This window comes from Heterocephalus glaber, unplaced genomic scaffold, assembly GCF_053883595.1.
Source record: "Heterocephalus glaber isolate CG9 unplaced genomic scaffold, H.glaber_assembly_v1.0 deba00001569, whole genome shotgun sequence".
Taxonomy (NCBI): domain Eukaryota; kingdom Metazoa; phylum Chordata; class Mammalia; order Rodentia; family Bathyergidae; genus Heterocephalus; species Heterocephalus glaber.
Genome location: NW_028258354.1, coordinates 3852685 through 3873010, shown reverse-complemented (window position 1 = coordinate 3873010; position 20326 = coordinate 3852685). Strand labels below are relative to the sequence as shown.

Here is a 20326-nt window from a genome sequence, read left to right as displayed (position 1 = left end):
CTTAATTCATATAGAAAACAAAAATCAAAGTTATACATCCATGTTAAAAAATCTAGTTTTATATTGTCCATGAACTTACCTTAACTGAAAAAAAATCTTTGTGGTTGTACTAGAGATGGAACCCAGGTCCTTCACACTGAGCTACATTGCCAGCTCATTTTTTCCTTTTTATTTTGAGACATAGTCTCACTAAATTGCCCAGGCTGGGCTTGAACTTGTGATCCTCCCAGAGTGCTGGGATAACGGGCATGGATCATCATGCCCAGCTTAAAATCTTTGTTTCTTCCATTTATTGTCTAGTATCCTCTGATTTCAAACTACAGGATTCATCTTAGTATTTCTTGCAGGGCATGTCTACTGATAACAAGCCTTTCTTTATTTGAGAATGTCTTAATATATCCCACCCTTCTGAAGGACATACATAGAACTGCCACATATAGAATTATTAATACTTTATTTCTTTACACTTTAATTATATCAGCCTACTCTCTTCTAGCCTCAGGTTTTTAATGAGAATTCTGATTATAACCTTTCTGAGAATTCCTTGTATGTGATGAGTGCCTTCTCCTGCTTTCAAAATTTTCTGTCTTTAGACAGTTTGATTATACTATCTTAATGTCTCTTTGAGTTCATCCTAGTTCATTAAGTTTGTTAAATGCTAATGATAATGTTTTTCATCCAATTTAGGCAATTTTCAGCTATTATTTCTTCAAATATTCTCTAGGACCCCAGCAATATATATGTTGGTCCATTTGATAGTATTCCACAGGTCCATTAGGCTCTGTTCACTTTTCTTTGATCTTTTTTCCTTTCTGTCCCTCAGACTCATTAATTTTCATTGTCCTTTCTTCAGATTCACTGAGTCTCTCTTCTGAATTCTCACATCTGACTTTAATCCTTCTAGTGAATTTATTTCAGTTACTGTAACTTTCAGCTAGAGATATTTTTTGTTTTTGTTTTTCAGTAGTAGGGATTAAACCCAGGGCCTTCACAGATACATCCCCAGCCCTTTTCAAATTTTGAGCCAGGTCCGGTCTCTAAATTGCACAGGATAGGCTCAAATTTGTGATTCTCCTGCCTCAGCCTTCCAGAGTGCTAGGATTATAGATGTTGCACCACCACACCCACCTTTTTTTTCTATCTTTAATATTACCATTTGTTTATACTTTTACTGACTTGCTCCAGTCTTCCCTTAGTTCTCTTTTTTGTTTTTTTGGTACCAGGGATCAAACTCGGGTCCTTGCACTTGCGCAGCAGGCGATGAAACCACTGAGCTAAATCCCCCGCCCTTTCCCTTAGTTCTTTGATCATGTTTAAAATAGTTGTTTAAGGGCTGCGGATTTAGCTCAGTGGTTCCGCTGCCTGCCTAAGCGCAAGGTCCGGAGTTTGATCCCTGGTACCAAAAAAAGAAAATAGTTGTTTAAAGTTTCTATCTTAAGCCAGGCACAACAGTATATACCTCTAAGTTCCAGATACTTCAGAGCCTGAGGCAGAACATCACTTGAGTACAGTCTGAGGCCAGCCTGGGAAATATACAGTTTTTATTTTTGTTGTCATTTCCTTTAAACAGGCCATATTTTCCTCTGTGTGTCTTGTGATTTTTTGTAGAAAACAGGACATCTGAACTACATAATGTAGAAATTAAGACTATCCTCTTCTTTGAGATTTGCTGGTTTGTTTTCATGGGTGTAAGCTGTCCCTGGACTGATCAGCCTGAAGTACAAACTTCAGATCTTTCTAAACTGTGCATTCCCCTGGCCATGCTCAGTGGCTTTCTTATTTCCTTGGTATATTACCTTTCTTTTGAAATTCTAGTCGTCAATCTCTGGCTCCCAAAAAGGGGGATGGGGAGAGAAAAATAAAGGGGGTAATAAAGACCCAAGCCTGTTAAACCTCTGCTCACTTCATAGGTAAAGGGGGTGTAAAGCATCAGGGGAGGTACAGTGGTTGCCTACCTCTTTGCACCTCTATGATCAGAAGGAGCAATGAGCCTTCAGAGCCCCGATCCCTGGTAGTTGGAGAACAAGGCCCTTTTTTGCTCACCCTGGTCTCCTACAAGTTCTGTGCAAACTGCTCCAGGAATACATGAATAGCCACCTCCCACAGGAGTGGGGATCAGTAGATGCTACTGTGTTAAGGGTTAAAATTGACTGAAATCAACCATAATTTACCACCCAAGCTTCTCCCTGGAAGTTACAAGCCTTCAGTGAACTCAAGTTGCAAAACAGTTACCTCAGACAGATTCTGCTATGTGCAAGTGTTGCTCAGGCAGGAGACATTTCTGGCATTTCCTACTCTACCCTTCCCATAACTTCCAAACCTTGTTCTCATTGTCTAATAAATTACTAGGCTTAAGGCAGCACTTTATAATTTGTATTTAATCAAATTTTAAATTCTTCAAAAGAATCTTGCTAACTTCATTTTCTTCAAAGCTCTACTCAGCTACATCTACACATTGGTATCGTTAACTTTCAGTCTGGATGTAATCCAAGTAATGTTTTCAAGAAACAGATAGAAAATCCAGGTGATGCCTCTGTTAAGGGGTATAGATAAGGTGACAATATTTGCTGAGCCCAAAAGTCTAACACAGGGCCTGACAACAGATCTGAAACAAGTATATGAAAAATCTTATATAAAAATTAAGCTAAATTATTTTATAAATTTAATGTACCTTTACTAAGAAATCAGGACTGTTCCCCCCCCAAATTAAGCTATACCATCCCCCCACAAATATACTGAAAGAATAGGAAGAAAATGGCAATGACCTTTAAATGAATTATTCTCAACTTTCACTCTTTCCATGTGTTGATCATGACATCCCAACAAATATCTTACAATAAAATCAGTTCACTTTTCTTTATATTTAATGTAAATGCAATCTTGGACTACCAACCAACATCATTCAAGAGCAAATTTCACAGGTTTCACAACCAAATTCTGAAATAATCTCAAGTAATAAAAACAATCACAATAATATAAATAAAATATTAAAAACACAGGGCCGGGGATTTAGCTCAGTGGTTTTGCCACCTGCTGCACAAGTGCAAGGACCCGAGTTTGATCCCCAGTACCAAAAAAGAAAAAACACAAATACACTGTAGGAAGTACAAAAATGTAATTTATTTATCTTATTTATCAAATAAAGTATATAGATATACTATAAAGATACCATTTTTGCCTTGGAGTTTAAGGCAGTTTCATTTTTTTCCGAAGTTTTCTGATCATATGCTAAAATCAGCATATTCTGGATCTTTGTGTATTTAATTGATCATTTACATTTTATACATTTGATCACTTGAGAACCGTATTTGTTTCTTCATGATCACTGAGGCTCTGTGATATAAAATGTCATTGTCTTCATATATTGGAGTAATATCGATCACGGTTTTGAAAGTCTCTATGAGCATATCTTGCATAAGTCTGGTTATGTGGGATCCTTCCAAAAGGCTCATGGTCATTGAAACAAGATTCAAAAACTTCATCAACAGCCTTCTCAGCTACTTCTTTGCTGATATTCCTAACAGCCAGGATAGAAAGAATAGCTCTGTCTCGCACACAAGTCTAAGGAAAAGGAAAAGTATGCAGCTTTAATTTTCTGTGAAAATTTAATCATAAAATATCATTTTATATATCATCTGAACCACAATTAAAATTAACTTCCTCTCATTTTATTAATTCCTGTCATTCCAAAGAAGAAAACAAAATTAAGAAAGAAATGTAACTCTCAAATTATGGAACATAGCCGGGGATTTAGCTCAGTGGTTCTGGCACCTGCTTCGCAAGCGCAAGGACCCGAGTTCGATCCCTGGTACCAAAAAAAAAAACCAAATCAAATTATGGAACATACTTAGCTCAATTTCAAATTATTTAAACATAAGTAAGACCTTCATTTTCTCATCTTTTCCAATAGTATAAACAGTCAGTGTTTGTCCCAATTTGCAAAATCACAAAAAAGACTGTAAGTAAGGTCCTGACTGGCTTTTCTGTAATCTAATCAAATTTTAAATATACATACTTCACATCTGCACCTCTCTTCCTTAACTTTTGGGTGAATGATGCTTGATAACTTTTTCTTCAAAAAGAAAATTCCTTTCCCTGGGTGCAACAGAAAACACACACATATGGACCTAAATTTGGAGAGTACCTTAATTTTTAAACAGAAAAAAATTAAGCCAGGCATGGTGGCACATGCCTGTAATCCTGTAATCCCAGCAATCTAGAAGGCTGAGCCAAGAAGGTCATAAATTCAAGCCCAGCCTGGCCCTTAGTGAGATCCTGACTCAGAAATAAAAAATAAAAAAGGGCTGGGGATGTAGCTCAGTGCAAAGGCCCTGGCTTTAATCCCCAGTGCCACAAAAAGATAAATAAATAAACAACTTTTTTCCTGAATGTTATTTGCATAGCTAATAAAGTTCTAATTGTATGAAAATAATTTAATTAATATTACACAATCATAGACTAAAATTTCTCAGTACTTCAACTTAAATATTTTGAGAAGTATAAGACTGTCATTCCAAATCTTAAAGAGTTTTTAATCCATTTATTTCTCCTCAGGTCCAAACTAAAATTCAAAAGAAAAGAATTTGATCTTTTCCCATGCCCCGCAAGTGCAAGGATCCAAGTTCAATCCCTGGCACCAAAAAAAAAAAGAATTTCATCTTTTCAAAAAAAGAAAAACAACTCAAATACTTGTTTTGATGGCTGTGCATCCTGACAATCACCAATCTGTTCTCTGTTTTCAGTTTTACTTTAGCCTGCTCAGTATGCTCAAGCTGGAGATACTCACTAGCACTGGAATATAAACCTATATTACATCAAATATTAACTTTAGGGCTGGGGATTTAGCTCAGTGGCACTGCACCTGCCTCACAAGCACAAGGTCCTGAGTTCAATCCCTGATACCAAAAAATAAAATTAATTTTAAAAAGCAATCCCTGCCAGGGATTTAGCTCAGTGGTGCCACCACCTGCCTCACAAGCTCAAGGTCTTGAGTTTGATCCCCGGCACCCAAAAAGAAAAGCAATTCCAGGGCCAGGGATGTAGCCCAGTGGCACCGCGCCTGCCTGGCAAGTGCAAGGTCCTAAGTTTGCTCCTCAGTACCAGGAAAAAAAAAAAAAAAAAGCAATCCCAGGTATAAAGGAACAAGGAAAGGAAAAAGCATAAGGAGCCACAATAGCCAGTGCCAAATGAGAAGAAACATCTCCATCCCAGGGCACAGGAAACAGAGTCAAAAATCTGTCTCCTAGAGCCAAATGGTCAGGAGACAAAAGTGTAGACCACAATTCAAATTTACTTTTGTCCAGATGTAAAACATTTTTGTTAAAATAAAAACATAACTGTGCAGTCTTACAGCCCATTATTACGCCTTACATTTCTTAGTTTCAGAAGCAAGGACTCTGTTTTCCAAGACTCTCTCCCCTCAGCTCAAGTCTACTACCTCCACATATTTCCGTCATATTGCTAGTCCTACTTATTTCAGCCTGCTGCTACTCAACAATAAAAAAAGGAAAGACTGGGCCAGAGATTTAGCTCAGTGGTTCCACCACCTGCCTTGAAAGCACAAGGTCCTAAGTTTGATCCCCAGGACAAAAAAAAAAAAACAAAACAAAAAAGGAAAGCCTTCTCTTTCAAAGACTATAAAACCCTGGGCCACATGCTTTAATCTCATTTTCTTACTATGAATTCCAAGGATGTTCTGATAAGTACTGTTTCCATCTTCTCCGTTTCAAGCCAGATACACAGAAGTTACTGGAGAAGCAGAGGTTTGAGGGCAGAGAAGACATGTGGCCAAGACAAGTCGGTATAGGCTGGAAGTTAGCAATCAGTGAGACCATTACCCTGAGCAGGAGCAGGCTTTTCTTCCATCTCCCATTCACTAAGTTCACAGTGTCACTCCATAGCTCACTGTCACTCTACACCTTCACCCTAGAGTCCAGTTACTCTCTTGACTAGAAAACCAAAGGCCTGCATGTTATTCCAAGATTATCCTTTTTACATCTGAATGAAACTGCTCTCCTGATGCCCCTGTACTTCACAAAGTGGCCTAGCAAGCTCTGCCCACAGGAAACCTCTGCCCACCCTTCCTCCAAGGTGTGGAACAGAGCCTGTGTTGCTGTGGGCAGCACTGCTCACATTCATTACCAACCCATGAGCTCCACCATACCTCTTCCCAGGTCCATTCACTGTGGATCTTAAAGGCTTTCTGGGAGGACAGTCTTGACTTGCAGTTTTCTTCTTCGTTTATTAAATTTTGTTTAGAAAATTCCTCTCAGTTCAGTTCATCATAACCAAGTCTGTACCACTCAAAAGCTTTTCTATGGGCCAGGGATCTAGCTCAGTGGTTTCGCCACCTGCTGTGCAAGCGCAAGGACCCAAGTTTGATCCTCAGTACAAAAAAAAAAAAGAAAAGCTTTTCTATCATGTCACAACCTTTCAAGGCGCACTGACACATAGCCATGACCCGTGCTGCAAGGCATTCTCTGTTCTGAAAGGAATTATGTTTCCTGTCTCCAGGATACTGTGGTACTTTCCAAATAGAGAAACAGGACTGTTAGGATAAAAGACAGGTTGTGATATCACTTCCATTCCTCATGTAGCCCCATCCAAAAGTATCTCAGAAGCAATATCCTAACACCCAGGGCCGGGGGATTTAGCTCAGTGGTTTTGCTGCCTGCTGCGCAAGCGCAAGGACCTGAGTTTGATCCCTGGTACCAAAAAAAAAAAAAAAAGATCCTAATACCCTTCACTACTAACATCTCCCAGTCACTCACACAGCTTGCCTATAATTATAAAGTAAAACTAAATTCTATCTACTAGGTTTAAATATACACATTTTATATTCTTTTCACATAGGTGATTCTTTCAAATGTTGAACACTAAATGTTATTTCATTTCTTATTTGTTATTTCCACTCACAACATTTTTTTTTGGTAGTGGGGATAGAACTCAGATCCTTGCACTTGCACAGCAGGTGGCAAAACCACTGAGCTAAATCCCCGGCCCTACACTCATAACGCTCTTGAGGGAAGGTGATTTCATTTTTACCTGATGATGTCGTTTTAATCCAAAATGCAACCTGAATATTTCATTTACAAGTGAACACTCTCCACTGAGGTTAGCAGCTCGAACCTGTCACAAAGACAGAAGGCAAAGGAAAAGAAAATGATCCTCATCCACTATATCCTTACATCAACCAATTTTTTAAAACTGGAAAAGAATATAAAATTAGCATGGTTTTCCAAGAACACAGTATGTATAATGCTTTCTTTTAAAGAATTTTTAAACACTACTGATAATAAGAGCAGACATCCATGGGCTATGCTAAACAATGCCAAAAAGACCTCTACAACAAAAATTACACCACTCTGAAAAAGGAGAGCGAAGAAGACATTAGAAAATGGAAAGATATCCCATGTTCTTGGATAGGCAGAACTAATATAGTTAAAATGGCCATACTTCCAAAACTAATATGTAGATTTAACACAATCCCAATCAAAATATCTACAGCATTCCTCATGGATCTATAATCTAAAACAATCCAGTCCTCACAGAAAACAATCCAAAAATTCATATGTAGCCAAAAGAGACCTAGATTAGCAAAAGAAATTCTGGGTAACAATAACAGAGCAGGAAACATCATAATCCCAGATCTGAAGTTATTACAAAGCTACAGTGATAAAAAACAGCATGGTATTGGCACAAAAACAGAAATGTGTATCAATGAAACAGACTAGAGGAAGCAAAAAACACACTCAGCTATATGAACTATGACAAAGGGCCAAAAACATACTGGAAGAAAGAGAGCCTCTCTAATAGATGGTATTGGGAAATTTGTATATCCACATGCATAAGACTTGAGTCTTGACTCATACATCTCAAAATATACTAAACTAAAATATAAAAAAGATCAAAGATCAAATGTTAAAATAGAAACAATCTGCTGAAAGATAAAACTGGTAAAACTCTTGAAGACACAGTCACAGGCACATTTTCTGGACAGAACCCCAGTGGCACAAGAAGTAATACAAGGAATCAACAAATGGGATTATATCAAATTAAAAAGCTTCTGCACACCCAAAACAATGAAGAGACAACCTACAGAATGGGAAAAAATTTTGCCAGCTATTCCTCAGAGAACTAATATGTAGAAAGCAAAAAGAACTCAAAAAAATTAAAACCCTCAAAATAAAAGACCCAATCAAAAAATGGGCAACTGAAACTATTATAGATAGGTAAGTTAATTAGATATCTTGTTGGCAGGTAGACAGGGCCTCCCTTAAGGCGCCAGCCCTCCAGGAGCCAACACAGCAAGGAACCAACATGAGGAACAACTGAGCCACATTCACTGGTTAGCATTATAAAAAAGAAGTACTACTTCCCCTAGAGACAGATAGCAGTAATTGATATTCTGAATGGGAAATTCCTTGTATGTGACTTGTCTTCCCATTTGATTCCCATTTAATCAATATTACCCAGGTGACTGTACTTGTTATCTTACTGGTTGGTCATGGTTTTGTCCCACTTCATGCCCACCTTGTAAATTTCCATTGGGTCTTATGGTTTTGTCCCACTTTGTAACCCCCTCACCACATGACTTTGCTGTATAAAACATCTTTAAAAAGTGGGGTGGGCAGGCAACCCACTTTCTGGTCCCCCTTCGATCTCTCTTAGGCAGAAGCTTTCTTTCTCCCAATAAATTTTTCCTACTCTTAACCTCCATTGTTCCTAGAATTCATTTTTCGATTTTAGAGAACACATACTCACATTTCAGATATCTAGTAGGTTTGGGAGTTACATCTCTTCCCCCTATATCATTTTGGAGGTCCCACTGAGATTACTGGTCAGAGGTAAGAGTTTGCTTTTGTTCCATAGGTTCTAACTTTGGTCTTTTTGCTTCATAGAATGTAACTTTTTGTTTCAGGAAGTAATTCTCATAACACTCAAGAGACAGACCTATTTAAAAACTCAAGTTTTAGTCTACTTTCCAAAGAATAGAAATTATCATTAGATGCAGTGGGGTCATTTGTTAATCAAGGGAAAGAGAAAATAATCTAAAGTGTAAAATATTAGCTTGAGAGTTACATTACTTTTTAAATTTGTCATCATAATGCACTCAACTAATGAAATGCAAGTATGAAATACATATACCTCTCTAGGAGCATATATATGCATACTTTTAAAAGCAATCCAAAGTGCTTAATAATAAATACCCTTTTTATGTCATATTTTTGAAACTATACCTTTTACTCCAGGCAAGGATAGACTTACCTATGGAAGGCAACACAGCAAACTAATACTGATAAACTATAATTTAATTAAGAAATTTTAATTTAAAAGACGAGGATGTGCAATAATGTTCAATACTCCTGACAATTAAAAGGAAAGTTCAAAAGAAATAAGTGACAGGATGCAGAGTAAGAAAATAAAGGGGTTTGACACCAAAGCTGAAGGGACTTCAGCCCTGGTAAGAACACTGGTTGTAACCTTGCCTCTGGCATTTACTGACTATGGAATCAAAGCAGTGCTTCACGCTCCACATGTATAAAACAAAGACAACAATAGTATCTTCCCCCATAGGTTGTTGTAAAAATTAAGTAAAAAACCACATGGGCCAGGGATTTAGCTCAGTAGTTTTGCCGCCTGCTGCACAAGCGAAAGGACCCGAGTTCAATTCCCAGTACCAAAAGAAAAGAAAAGAAAAGAAACCACACAGAGGGAATAATGTTTGGCACATAGCTCTCAGTAAATGCTCACTATTATATTTTTAATATTATATAACTTATTCCATAGGAAAAAGTTTCTTATTACAATTAAAATTAATCTTAAGTATTATTAGGTCTTAAAGGCTATATTTAAGATAATTCTAAAAATATACTTAATGCTGGGCATGGTGGCACATGCCTGTAATCCCAGCACTCTGAGGCTGAGGGAGGAGGATCACAAGTTCAAGGCCAGCCTGCACTACAAAGTGACACCCTTTCTCAAAAAACCAATCCATCTATCCAACCATCAATCAATCAATATATACTTAAAACTTCTCCAGTTATATCTCAAAAATATATTGAATAGTAGTTAAAAACAGAAATTCAAGACTAAGGTGGAACGATAACAATAAAAGAATATATTTAAATAAATTAAACTTTAATACAGAGTATTCAGGGAAAAAATAAGTGTCTTCTACAATAAAACTCACCTCTGAACATGCCAAATGTCTGACATTGGTGAACCAATTGACATGAGCACGACAGTGATCAAATGCATGAATGAGCTCATGGGTGACCACTCGGTTCATATGGGCCTGATTACAGATATTATTCTGGCACAAAACAATCTAGAAGACACCAAATTAAGAAAAGTTTGGTTATTTTTTAAATCTACTTTCATTTTAGATTCCACCTTCCCTCCCACAAGTTCATCTGCTTGGGATACGTCCACCCACCCTTCTCCATCAACCCCACCTCTGCCTACTGGTTACATCCCAGTGCCAACTGCATGTGCTCTGTTAGCCTTCCCAATGACTACCTTCTCCCTTCTCCTCCCTCTAGCCCACAATGGCACAAGGTTAAGGATATTTATTCACATAGTGTCCTCACTGAGCTGACTGTACCAGTCTTGGACTACACATTATTAAAGTTACAAGAGTAGGCTTTGAAATGACTGACAGATTGAAATTCCAGCTCCAGCCCTTGCTAACTTGGTGTTATGGTTTATACCTAGATGTCCTCCCAAAGCCTCATGTGCTCAAAGGTGGACTTCCGGAAGGTGCCTAGATTATGGGGCCTTATAGGTGGGATCTGGTCACTGGCGGCATGGCCTGGAACAGGGTCTCTCCCTCCCTATCTCTTTGTTTTGCTCTCTGAGCCATACCATCCTGCCTTGGAGTCAGCTGACTATGGACTGAAACTTCTACAAACTATGGGCCAAAATAAACTTCTCCTTTAAATTGCGGATGTCAGGTATTTTGTCCTAGCAACAAGGGAAGTGACTAAGACAGTTGGTAACCTCAGGCAACTTTCTTAGCCTCTTTATGTTCAGGTTCAACTATAAAAGGAAATAATTAAGAGTACCTACCTCAGAATTGTGAGAATTAAATGAGACTATCTATATGTAAAATACTTCTCAGCAAGTCTCTGAGTAAGCAAAGAATGAACAGTGAATGACCATCATTGTCCTCATTCTACTAGATTGAGGGGGAAAAAAAAGCGAGGAAAAATCCTCAGAAAGAAATGCAAAAAGGGCTGGGGATTTAGCTCAGTGGTTCCACTGTCTCACAAGCGCAAGGTCCCAGAGTTGGATCCCCAGTACCAAAAAAAAAAAAAAATGCAAACAGCAAACAGCACACTGAGCAGGACCCTATAAGAATAAGAAAGACAAGAAAGACATGAAGGCTCCTAATAAGGACAGCTGCCATTTACTGTGTACCTAGTAGGTGCCAGACACTGAGATATGTGCTAGATATTTTATATTCATTTAGTCAACATTAATTTATTCAACTATACTTATTAAGAACTAAAAGGGGCCAGGGATGTAGCTCAGTGGTTTTGCCGCCAGCCTCGCAAGCGCAAGGACCCAAGTTTGATCCCCGTACCAAAAAAAAAAAAAATAGTAGATTTATAATTTAATGGAGACAGACATTAATCAAGTGTTTACCAAAATGTTTAAATGCATGCAATGACAATCGCCATGGAGAAAATCGCAGGTTATCCTGAGCACATACAATGGAAATGCCTGACCTGGTCTGGAGGGCAGGGAAGGACTTCTCTGTGGTAGGAATTTTACACTGAGATCCAACAGCTAAATGAGAGTTAAATGTGAGAAGAGGAGAAAAAGGGAGTATCCAAGATAGAGAGACCAACAATGTTATGGTTTGGATCTAAAATGTCCCCAAAAGCCTTACATTCAAGAGGTGGGGCTTGGTCAGAATGGATGGATCACTGGGGGCATGACTCAAAAAGGTGTGTTCATCCATGGCTGCTCCTTTCTCTCTCTGCTTCCTGCCTGCCATGGGTGGAGCACCTTTCCCTCATGCCCTTCTACCATCCTGTTTCTACCCTGGAGCCAAATGACCATAGAGGGAATCCATGAGCCACAATAAACCCCTTATCCTTTAAGTTGCAGGTGTCAGGTATTTTGTCCCAGCAATGGCAAAGTGGCTAATCCATACATATGTAAAGGGAGGGAGAGAGTCCAAAGAACAATGTTTAAGAGTCTGATAGCAGGACCAAGTGCTGAGGGGTGGTCGACTCTCCAGCTAGGACTAACAAGTTCAGCAGGGGCCAAATCACCATCAGCCTTTTCTTCATCCTGACAGCAAGGGGAAGGTACTGAAAGGCAGGGCTGAAGCAGGGGGAATACTTTTATTCTGTGTTGTTTTTATTCAACTATAGGTGGAAGGGCCGGGGATTTAGCTCAGTGGTTTTGCCACCTGCTGGGCAAGTGCAAGGACCCATGTTCGATCCCCAGCACAAAAAAAACTATAGTTGGAAGAATAAGTAGAAGACCAAAACTGGATGCACAGAAACTAGTTGAAGGCTAATGAAGTATCCTAGATGAGACAGAAGGTGAGGTACTTGACCTATAATAGTAGGAGTTGAAAGAGGAATTCAGGCAGTAAACTGGACAAAATATGGTGATGGATAGAAAATGAGGAAGGGATCTGAAGTGCCCACAGACTTCTGGTTTGAGTAATATGCTGGATGGTAGAAACATCCACTGAGATATGCAAAACTAAAGACCAGGTTAGGTGGGGATTGGGGGGCGGATCATTGAATCTAGACTTGGACAATGTCAGGTCCAGGGTACCTTTACGACCAAGTGGTGGTGTTAACTGGCTACCTGGATATTTGGATATGGAGTTCAAAAGTTCTAACCTAGAAAAAAAAAAAAAAATTTTTTTTTTTAACCTAGAAAAATTAATGAGGTTCCCTTGGCAGAGTGTAAAGTAAGAAAAAAGGAGGATCTAATACCAAAGATTAAAGAACTTCAACATTTAAGAGCTGGAAAAGGAAGGTAAGCCAGCAACCAGAAAAGTGTTGTGTACTGGAAACTATGGGAAGAAAGTGTTGGGCATTACCAACAAACATATGTGCACACTCTATGACCCAGCAATTCCTCTGAGGCTTGAGGAAACCCTTGTAAACCTCCACCAGGAGAGAAGGTCAAGAACATGCAAAGCAGCAGTATTCATAATAACAAAGTCGGAAACTAAATATCACGTAGGATAAATTATAATATAAACACACACTGGAATACTATACAACAGAGAAATTAACCAAAAGAGGTACACACAACAACATAGAAGAATTTCACAAATAATGTTGAAAAAAAGAAATAATTTATTAGGAACTATTATATGGTTTCATAAAACTATAAATTATTACATATAACTTAAAGTATTCAATGTATAAAGCATAAAAGCAAGCACCTAAATAATGCATCACTGGACCGTATATATGGATGGTAAATCACTCCGAAAGCAAGGAATGCTTTCCACAGAAGATAGAATAAGGAAGGAGAGAGATGAAATTCAAGAGGAACACGTAAGTTTCTGAAGTCCTGATAATGTTCTACATCTCAAATCTAGGTGGCAGTTACACCACTGTTTCCTTTATTACTCAAAGTGTACATACAGGATTTTTACTCTTCTGATGAAATAAGAGACTTCATAATAAAATTTTTAATTCAAAATAAAAGACAAGAATGTGCAACTGTTCAACACTCTCGATAGTTAGGATACTTCAAAATGTCCACTCTTTTTAATCCTGGGGGCAAAACATCAGGAAAAGTTACCAAGAGTCATTTTGGGATATATCAGTATTGTGATTATCAATTTACATGTGAAGAAACACTAAACAGACAGAATAAGAAAAATAACTTGCCCAAGCCCCACAGCAAATTAGCAGAGGAACTAGGATTTGAACTATCTAACTCCAAAACCCAGACTTCTCATCACTGTGCTATACTGATTTTTCCCATGATTACTGCAAAGTAGTTATAAATAACAGAAATACATATGAAATTCCCCAGATGGAGATAGCTAAACATAGTAAATGTGAATTGTGTATTTAAATTGGAAATATTTACCTTCATCTACCATCATCATGTGACATAATCCATCTGTCACTTCTAAGACCCTGTCAAAACCTTCCAAGGACTGAAAATTAATAATAAAATTTATCAAATGTTCATTATGGGCCAACCACCATGATATGTAACTTTACAAGAGACATCTCATTTAATTCTCATAATCATTCTATTAGATACAATCGTTACTCATATTTTAGAGATGAGAAAACTCACTCCCCTTCATCAAAAACTTTTTTTTTTGGTACTGGGGATGGAACTCGGGTCCTTGCGCTTGCACAGCAGGCTGCAAAACCACTGAGCTAAATCCCCGGCCCTATCAAAAACTTTCGCAGGTAATATCACTTCTTACCACATAAAGGTTTAATCCTTTCACTTAGTATTCAAAGTTTTCCATCATCTGGCTCGCCTTTCTTTCCAATCCTGTTCCCCTTACTTTCCATATGTTCCTGCCCTCCAGTTAAAACTAGCCAATATGCCATTCCCTAACATTCCTTGTCCTTTCCCAGCATGCCACTTCTGCTCGTGCTGCTGCTGCTTGGGCAACAGTCTTTGTCTTCTCTGCCCCAAAGGAAGCTTCATATCCTCTAGATGAATTTGTGGGTATCTTTCAACCAAATGCTACCCCATTCCACATCACTGTCCCACTGTGGTAACCAAGTGCTTTAGTTTGGACCTTGAATGTCCCCCACAAGCCCATAGGTTGAAGCTTTGGTCCCCAATCTGTAGCACTATTGGGGGTGGGGAAACTTTAGGAAGTAAGGTCACTGATGGACCATGCTCTTGAAGGGGACATGGGAGCCCCAACCCTCTCCTGTCCCCTTTTTCACTTCCCAGCCACCAATGAGGCACTTCCTTGCACTCCCACCATGGTGTCCTGCCTCACCACAGACCACAAAGGCAGTGAGACCAAGTAATCACACATGAGCCAAAATAAACTTTTCCTCATTATAAGTTGATTAACCTCATATACTTATTACAGCACCCCCCCAAAAAAAAGGCTAACACCAAGCCCATCTGAAATAGTTTAACCTGGCTCAAAGTTTATGTCTTATCTCCTATAGTATGAACTCCTTAAGTGTCAGGATCATAATTAATTCATTGTTTCTGAGTCAAATACAAAATCTACCAAACAGAATGCCCAGCATGTGGAAGCTGCTCGTCAAGTATCAGGAGAAAGGATGAAAAGGAAGAAGACAATTGGCAGAAAAAGCCTACCTGAGATGATGAAGCATCAAAACCTCCACTGACATTTCCATTACAATCTTCACAAGAGAAGTGTCTTTCTTTGTTAACAGCACTAAAAGATAAGAACAGATTAAAGGGACAATGTCCAGAAGAACTGTGTATATAGGGAAAGCTGTGAGCCAGGAGTCAGGAGACCTTTCACCTTATAGTAAATCCCATCCACCACCAACACACATGAAACTTTGGGAAAGCAACTTAACACCTCAGGACTCAAGTTTTCTCATGTGCAAAACAAGAAGACTGGCCGGGGATTTAGCTCAGTGGTTTCAACGCCTGCTATGCAAGTGCAAGGACCCGAGTTCAATGCCCGGTACCAAAAAAAAAAAAACAGGAAGACTGTCTCTGCAAAATTCATCCTAGTTCAAATTCTATGTATGATATGATTACACAGACCCTTTGGTTAACTGATTAAAACCATATTGTAAATACACTGGACTCAATTCCCGGTACCAAAAAAAACACACTAGAGTTCCTGCTCTTGAGCCAGAATGTTTAAAAGTGCACCTGAGAAATCATTTCCTCTAATACCCTCAAAGTTAACAGCTGGAAGACTGCTACATACCAAACTGAGATTTCCTCTCCATATGGACAATGCCTAAAGGGTAGGTTTGGTACTTATACAAAAGAGTTTGAGTACTAGCTTTACTAATACCCAAGTTGAACAGAAACTTTATTAAGACAAAAAATAGCAAAAGAGAACAAGGCCTGCCTGGAGAGAATCATTATCTATCCCATGGAAAAGGCTTGATGGACTGAACTCTTAAGTAGCACTGATATTTTAACTTTTTGGTTTTGGTAGCCAGAATATAGAAAAGCATTTAGAAGATTTACTTACCAACCTGAGTGCTTCATAGCATCAAGTAGAAGTTTGACATACGGATCTAAAAAAGACAGTGATTCAATTAAGTATGCCAATTAGAAAAATTAGCACCAATTAAATTATCCAAATAGCAGTATAAAACATTATCATAAAGTAACTTACAAATCACAAGTAATTCTATCTTAAAATTGAAAAAAATGGATATAACACATTTAAATTAACATCAAAGCAAGTCTTCAATGAAATAGAACACTAATATGAATACCAATGGTACCAATATGGTACCACCAAGCATCTTGGATAGACTCAAAAGATCTTTTTTAGTTAAATGACCAAACACCTTGTGTAATGTATACCTAAAGATTGGAGGAATCCTGGACACATTTCATAAAAAATTTTTTTGAAAATGGCACAGTACCCAGATCTGAGGAAGGCAGTGGCTACACTGTTCTCTGTGCTGGTCAGATCACACTGACAGCACTGTGTCTCATTCTGCTTACCAAACTGCAGAAGGAGCCTGTAACTGAAGTTCTTCATGGGGTAAGGCAACTAAAATAGTGTGAGATAATGCTTGGGAAGAAGCAAGAAAGGATTTGGGGGTATCAAAAAGAGAAAACTTAACTAGGACCACAGTGGCTTCAGATATTAAAAGGGTGCCAAGTAGGGACAGAGTCAATCAATATTGCTTCAAAGGGCAGAACAAAGACAAAAGAGTAGAAATTACATGTGGCACACTGCAACTCTGAAAAGATTTTTCCAACAATTAAAGCTGTCAGAACAGAATAGATTCAGTGAGCCTCCAGGAATAGGTAACCTGATCCAGGAGAGGTCTAAAGACACAAAGACACAGGGTCAGTGATGTTACATAGGTTTTCCTGTACGGGGTGGGGAAGCCCAGATGCTCCCTGAGGGCCCATCCACTCCTAAGACCTGGTGAGCCTGTGACTGCTATAGCCAAGCACAGTGAGCCCAGGTGCCTCTAATTTCAACTTTGCCCACAGCCATCTTGTCTGAGGGTATAAATGCAGAGGACAGAACCTCCTCCAAAAAAAACAAAAAGAAACAAAGATTTTTTTAAATGTTGAAAGCAAAAAAAAAAACCTTAAAGAAGTTAGGTATAGGTTACTGCTCTACTAAACTGCTCCCTCTTAAAAGTGTTAACAGAATAATTATTCCTAATAATATCATTAACTGAGTGAGTATACAGTATGTGCCAGTGCCAGGAATCATACTAAGTGCATTATCATTCAAGCTTCTCCCTTGAAGCCTGACTGGCTGATTCCTCCTGGGATCAAGTTCAAGCCCCCACCCTCCTCACATTCTACCTCAACTTGTCCATTTCGATCTGGGCCTTCCACTGTATGATCAGCTACCCTTTATTCAGCTCCTGATATACTGGCACTTTCATGTCACCAAAATCTATTCCTCACAGTCCTAAAAGAGGTATTCTTATTCCTCTCCCCTCCACCATTTTTTTTTTTTTTTGGTACCGGAGATCGAACTCAGGACCTTGCGCTGCAACAGAGCCACTGAGCTAAATACCAGGCCCTCCACCTTTTCTTTTACAGATAAGTATAGACTAGATTAGAGAGGTTAAGTTGCTCTTCCATACCTACTAAGGAGAGGAATTAGAATTTGAATCCAGCTCTTATTCTGCTGCTCAAGTTCTTTACACTGTATTCCACTTTGAAACCCCTTAAAGGCAGAGTCCTTACTCAGCTTTGTACCTCGCTCCACTACAACCTAGGAGGCCTTCAATGCATTTGTAAAGCATATACTTCAACATTTCCTCTCCTTCCTCCTCTCATCTGCAGATTTTCCCGTTATGCAAGTAATCCCAAGAAGGTTGGAAATTTTTTGTGTAGTTGATTTTGAAGTATCACTGGTCAGCTATTAAAACAGTAACCTTGCTTTAAGACAAGTATGTTTAAAAACTTTAATTTCCTAAATGTTATCTGAAGTAGACTTAAGAAGTCTATGCCAATGCAAAGGCGTTAAGAAATCTCTAGTACAATATTCTGGGACTGAAGAGAAATTGATCAGTGGGCAGCTGGATCGTATTTAACCCACAGCAATAGTTCTTAATTTTTAAGCTATGAGCTCTCTCCAGAAAAATACACGTGGGTGCATATGCACACGGTCGGGGGGGGGGGGGCGTTTCTACACTCAGCCCACCCATGCACCAAGGTTAAGAATTCCTTCTATCGAAGAGCAGCTTTACAAAACTGATTTTGCACTGCCAGCAATAGCTATACCTGAATTAAAGGGACTCCTAACCAGACACTCACGTCTCCGTGTTGCTGCACAAGTTACACAAGAAATCCGTGAGTATGGCCCACAAGGGCAAACTCCTAGTCCGACCTTATTCATTCCACCGGGCAAAAGTAGTGCTAAGAGGCCTCAGCGCCTCCTCCAGTGGGGAAACTGAGGCCCGGGCCCCCACCTCCACCTTCAGGACGCCGAATGTGCCCCCCCCCTTGGAGCGGGAGAGCCTGGAATCCCGCCCATGCAGCACCTAAGCCGAACCAGAAGCCCCGGCTGAGCGGAACCCAGGCCCTTCCTCCCCAACCGGGTCTCAGAAACCACCCCGCCAACCCTAGGCTCCAGGTCAAGACTCCTACTTGTCTCGAGCGTCTTCAGGAGCATGAGCTGGCACTTTTGGTTATGGGTCAAGAATCTGGAAAAGAGCCCTTGCTGGGGCCTCCCTTCGGCCAGCCGCTCGGGGTAGACCTGGCTGGTGCCTTGCTGCTGCTGCTGCTGCTGGTTCAGCGGCTGCTCTCCCGCCGCGGAGCAAGGCCCGCGCCCGTCCCCAGCTCTCGCCATGCCCCTGCTACCTCCCTGCTCCGGCGGCGGGGAATGAGACGGGAAAATGTAACCCAGCTCCCCCCAACCCTACCACCCGCAGGCCCTCCTTCCCAGGGCCAATCCCAAGCGCAGCAGCCCGACCAACATAGGGCGCGGGGTCTCTGAAAGTGGATCCGGACATGGAGTGGGGTGTGGTCACGGGGGGGCGTAGCCAGATGGAGTGCGAGGCTACGTGGGAGGGGCGGGGCGCTGGGTGGGGAGGGGCGGGGCCGCTGGGTAGGAAGGGGCGGGACTTGCGCCGAAGATTTTTGCGGGCGGATTCCGTGAACTTCCGGTGCTGCAGCTCTGTGTGGTGTGCACTCCACTTAAACGTTGCTCCGCAGCTTTCTACTTCCTGTTGAACTGCTAAGGGTGTCCTCCTCCTCGTGGACACTCCTTCCTCTCTTCCTGGCCAACAGTAGCCCCTAAGTCCCCATCTGTCGTTGAAGGTCTCTGCCAGCCACCACTCCCTGACTTCCCCATGAGCAGGACAGTTGCCATCTCTAGCCCACATGTTTTCCAGACCCCTGTCGTCCCTCTGACCCATTCTAGCCAGGGATGCCCCAGACCATACTGAAAGCGATGTTTTTCAAAAAAGTTCGAAAGGGCCGGGGATTTAGCTCAGTGGTTCTGCCGCCTGCCTCGCAAACGCAAGGTCCAGAGTTCAATCCCCGGTACCAAAAAAAAGTTCGGAAACTATAAAGAATCAAAATCCTCAGAATGTGGGACCCAACTATGGTGCTTTTTTCCTAGCTCATCTGAACCCATTCATCCACCCTCTTGCCACCCCAAAAAACTGATAACAAAACGCAACCTGTTTACTTCTACCTCCAAGCCTTGACTGTTACTGTTACTTCTGCCTTTAAACTCTTTTTCTTAGTCCCTCAGACTGGGGTATTACCAGGTCCCTTAACATTAATGTCTCTTGATCTCCCAAAGTACAAACTTCTTTGTACTCATTATTGCTTTTATCACAGCCTGCCAGGTTTTCTCTGTTTTTCTTTTCTCAGTAAATTATTCAACTCAGTTCACACCTTTATTCAGCACTTACTATAATGGGCCAGGCAGGGTGTAGAATATGAGGAAACAGATAAATGAGCTTCTTTGAAAGCGTAGCTTGGTAACAGAGCACTTTGCCTAACATGCCAGGTCCTTGTTCAATCGCCAGCACTAGGGGGCGGGGCGGGGGGGGGAGACCCGACCTGAAGCTGAATATATGGTTTACATACAAAATATACCTCAATAAATATAGTCACATGAGGCCTTGAAAATTATGAACAGCAGTTTATGTCACATGTGTTCAGTAAATGTCTAAATTGAGTGGGATGCTAA

The 20326-nt window shown here is 40.2% G+C and overlaps 1 protein-coding gene across 5 annotated transcripts; it reads right to left on the bottom strand.

The window, feature by feature from the left end:
- Positions 1-3100: 3100 nt before the first annotated feature.
- On the bottom strand, positions 3101-19151 carry Atp23 (ATP23 metallopeptidase and ATP synthase assembly factor homolog). 5 transcript variants are annotated; one of them, XM_004861158.3, is made up of 7 exons: positions 18772-19151; positions 16166-16211; positions 15301-15382; positions 10193-10330; positions 7045-7128; positions 5677-5807; positions 3375-3561 (listed from the first exon to the last, which is right to left on the bottom strand). In XM_004861158.3, coding segments are annotated over exons 1-7 (684 nt in total). In that variant the 5' UTR covers positions 18974-19151; the 3' UTR covers positions 3375-3560. The 5 variants fall into 5 exon arrangements, with proteins under 5 accessions (XP_004861214.1, XP_004861216.1, XP_021097130.1 ...); XM_004861157.3 differs by lacking the exon at positions 5677-5807 and having other exon boundaries at positions 3101-3561; XM_004861159.3 differs by lacking the exons at positions 5677-5807; positions 7045-7128 and having other exon boundaries at positions 3101-3561.
- Between the last annotated feature and the right edge of the window lie 1175 nt (positions 19152-20326).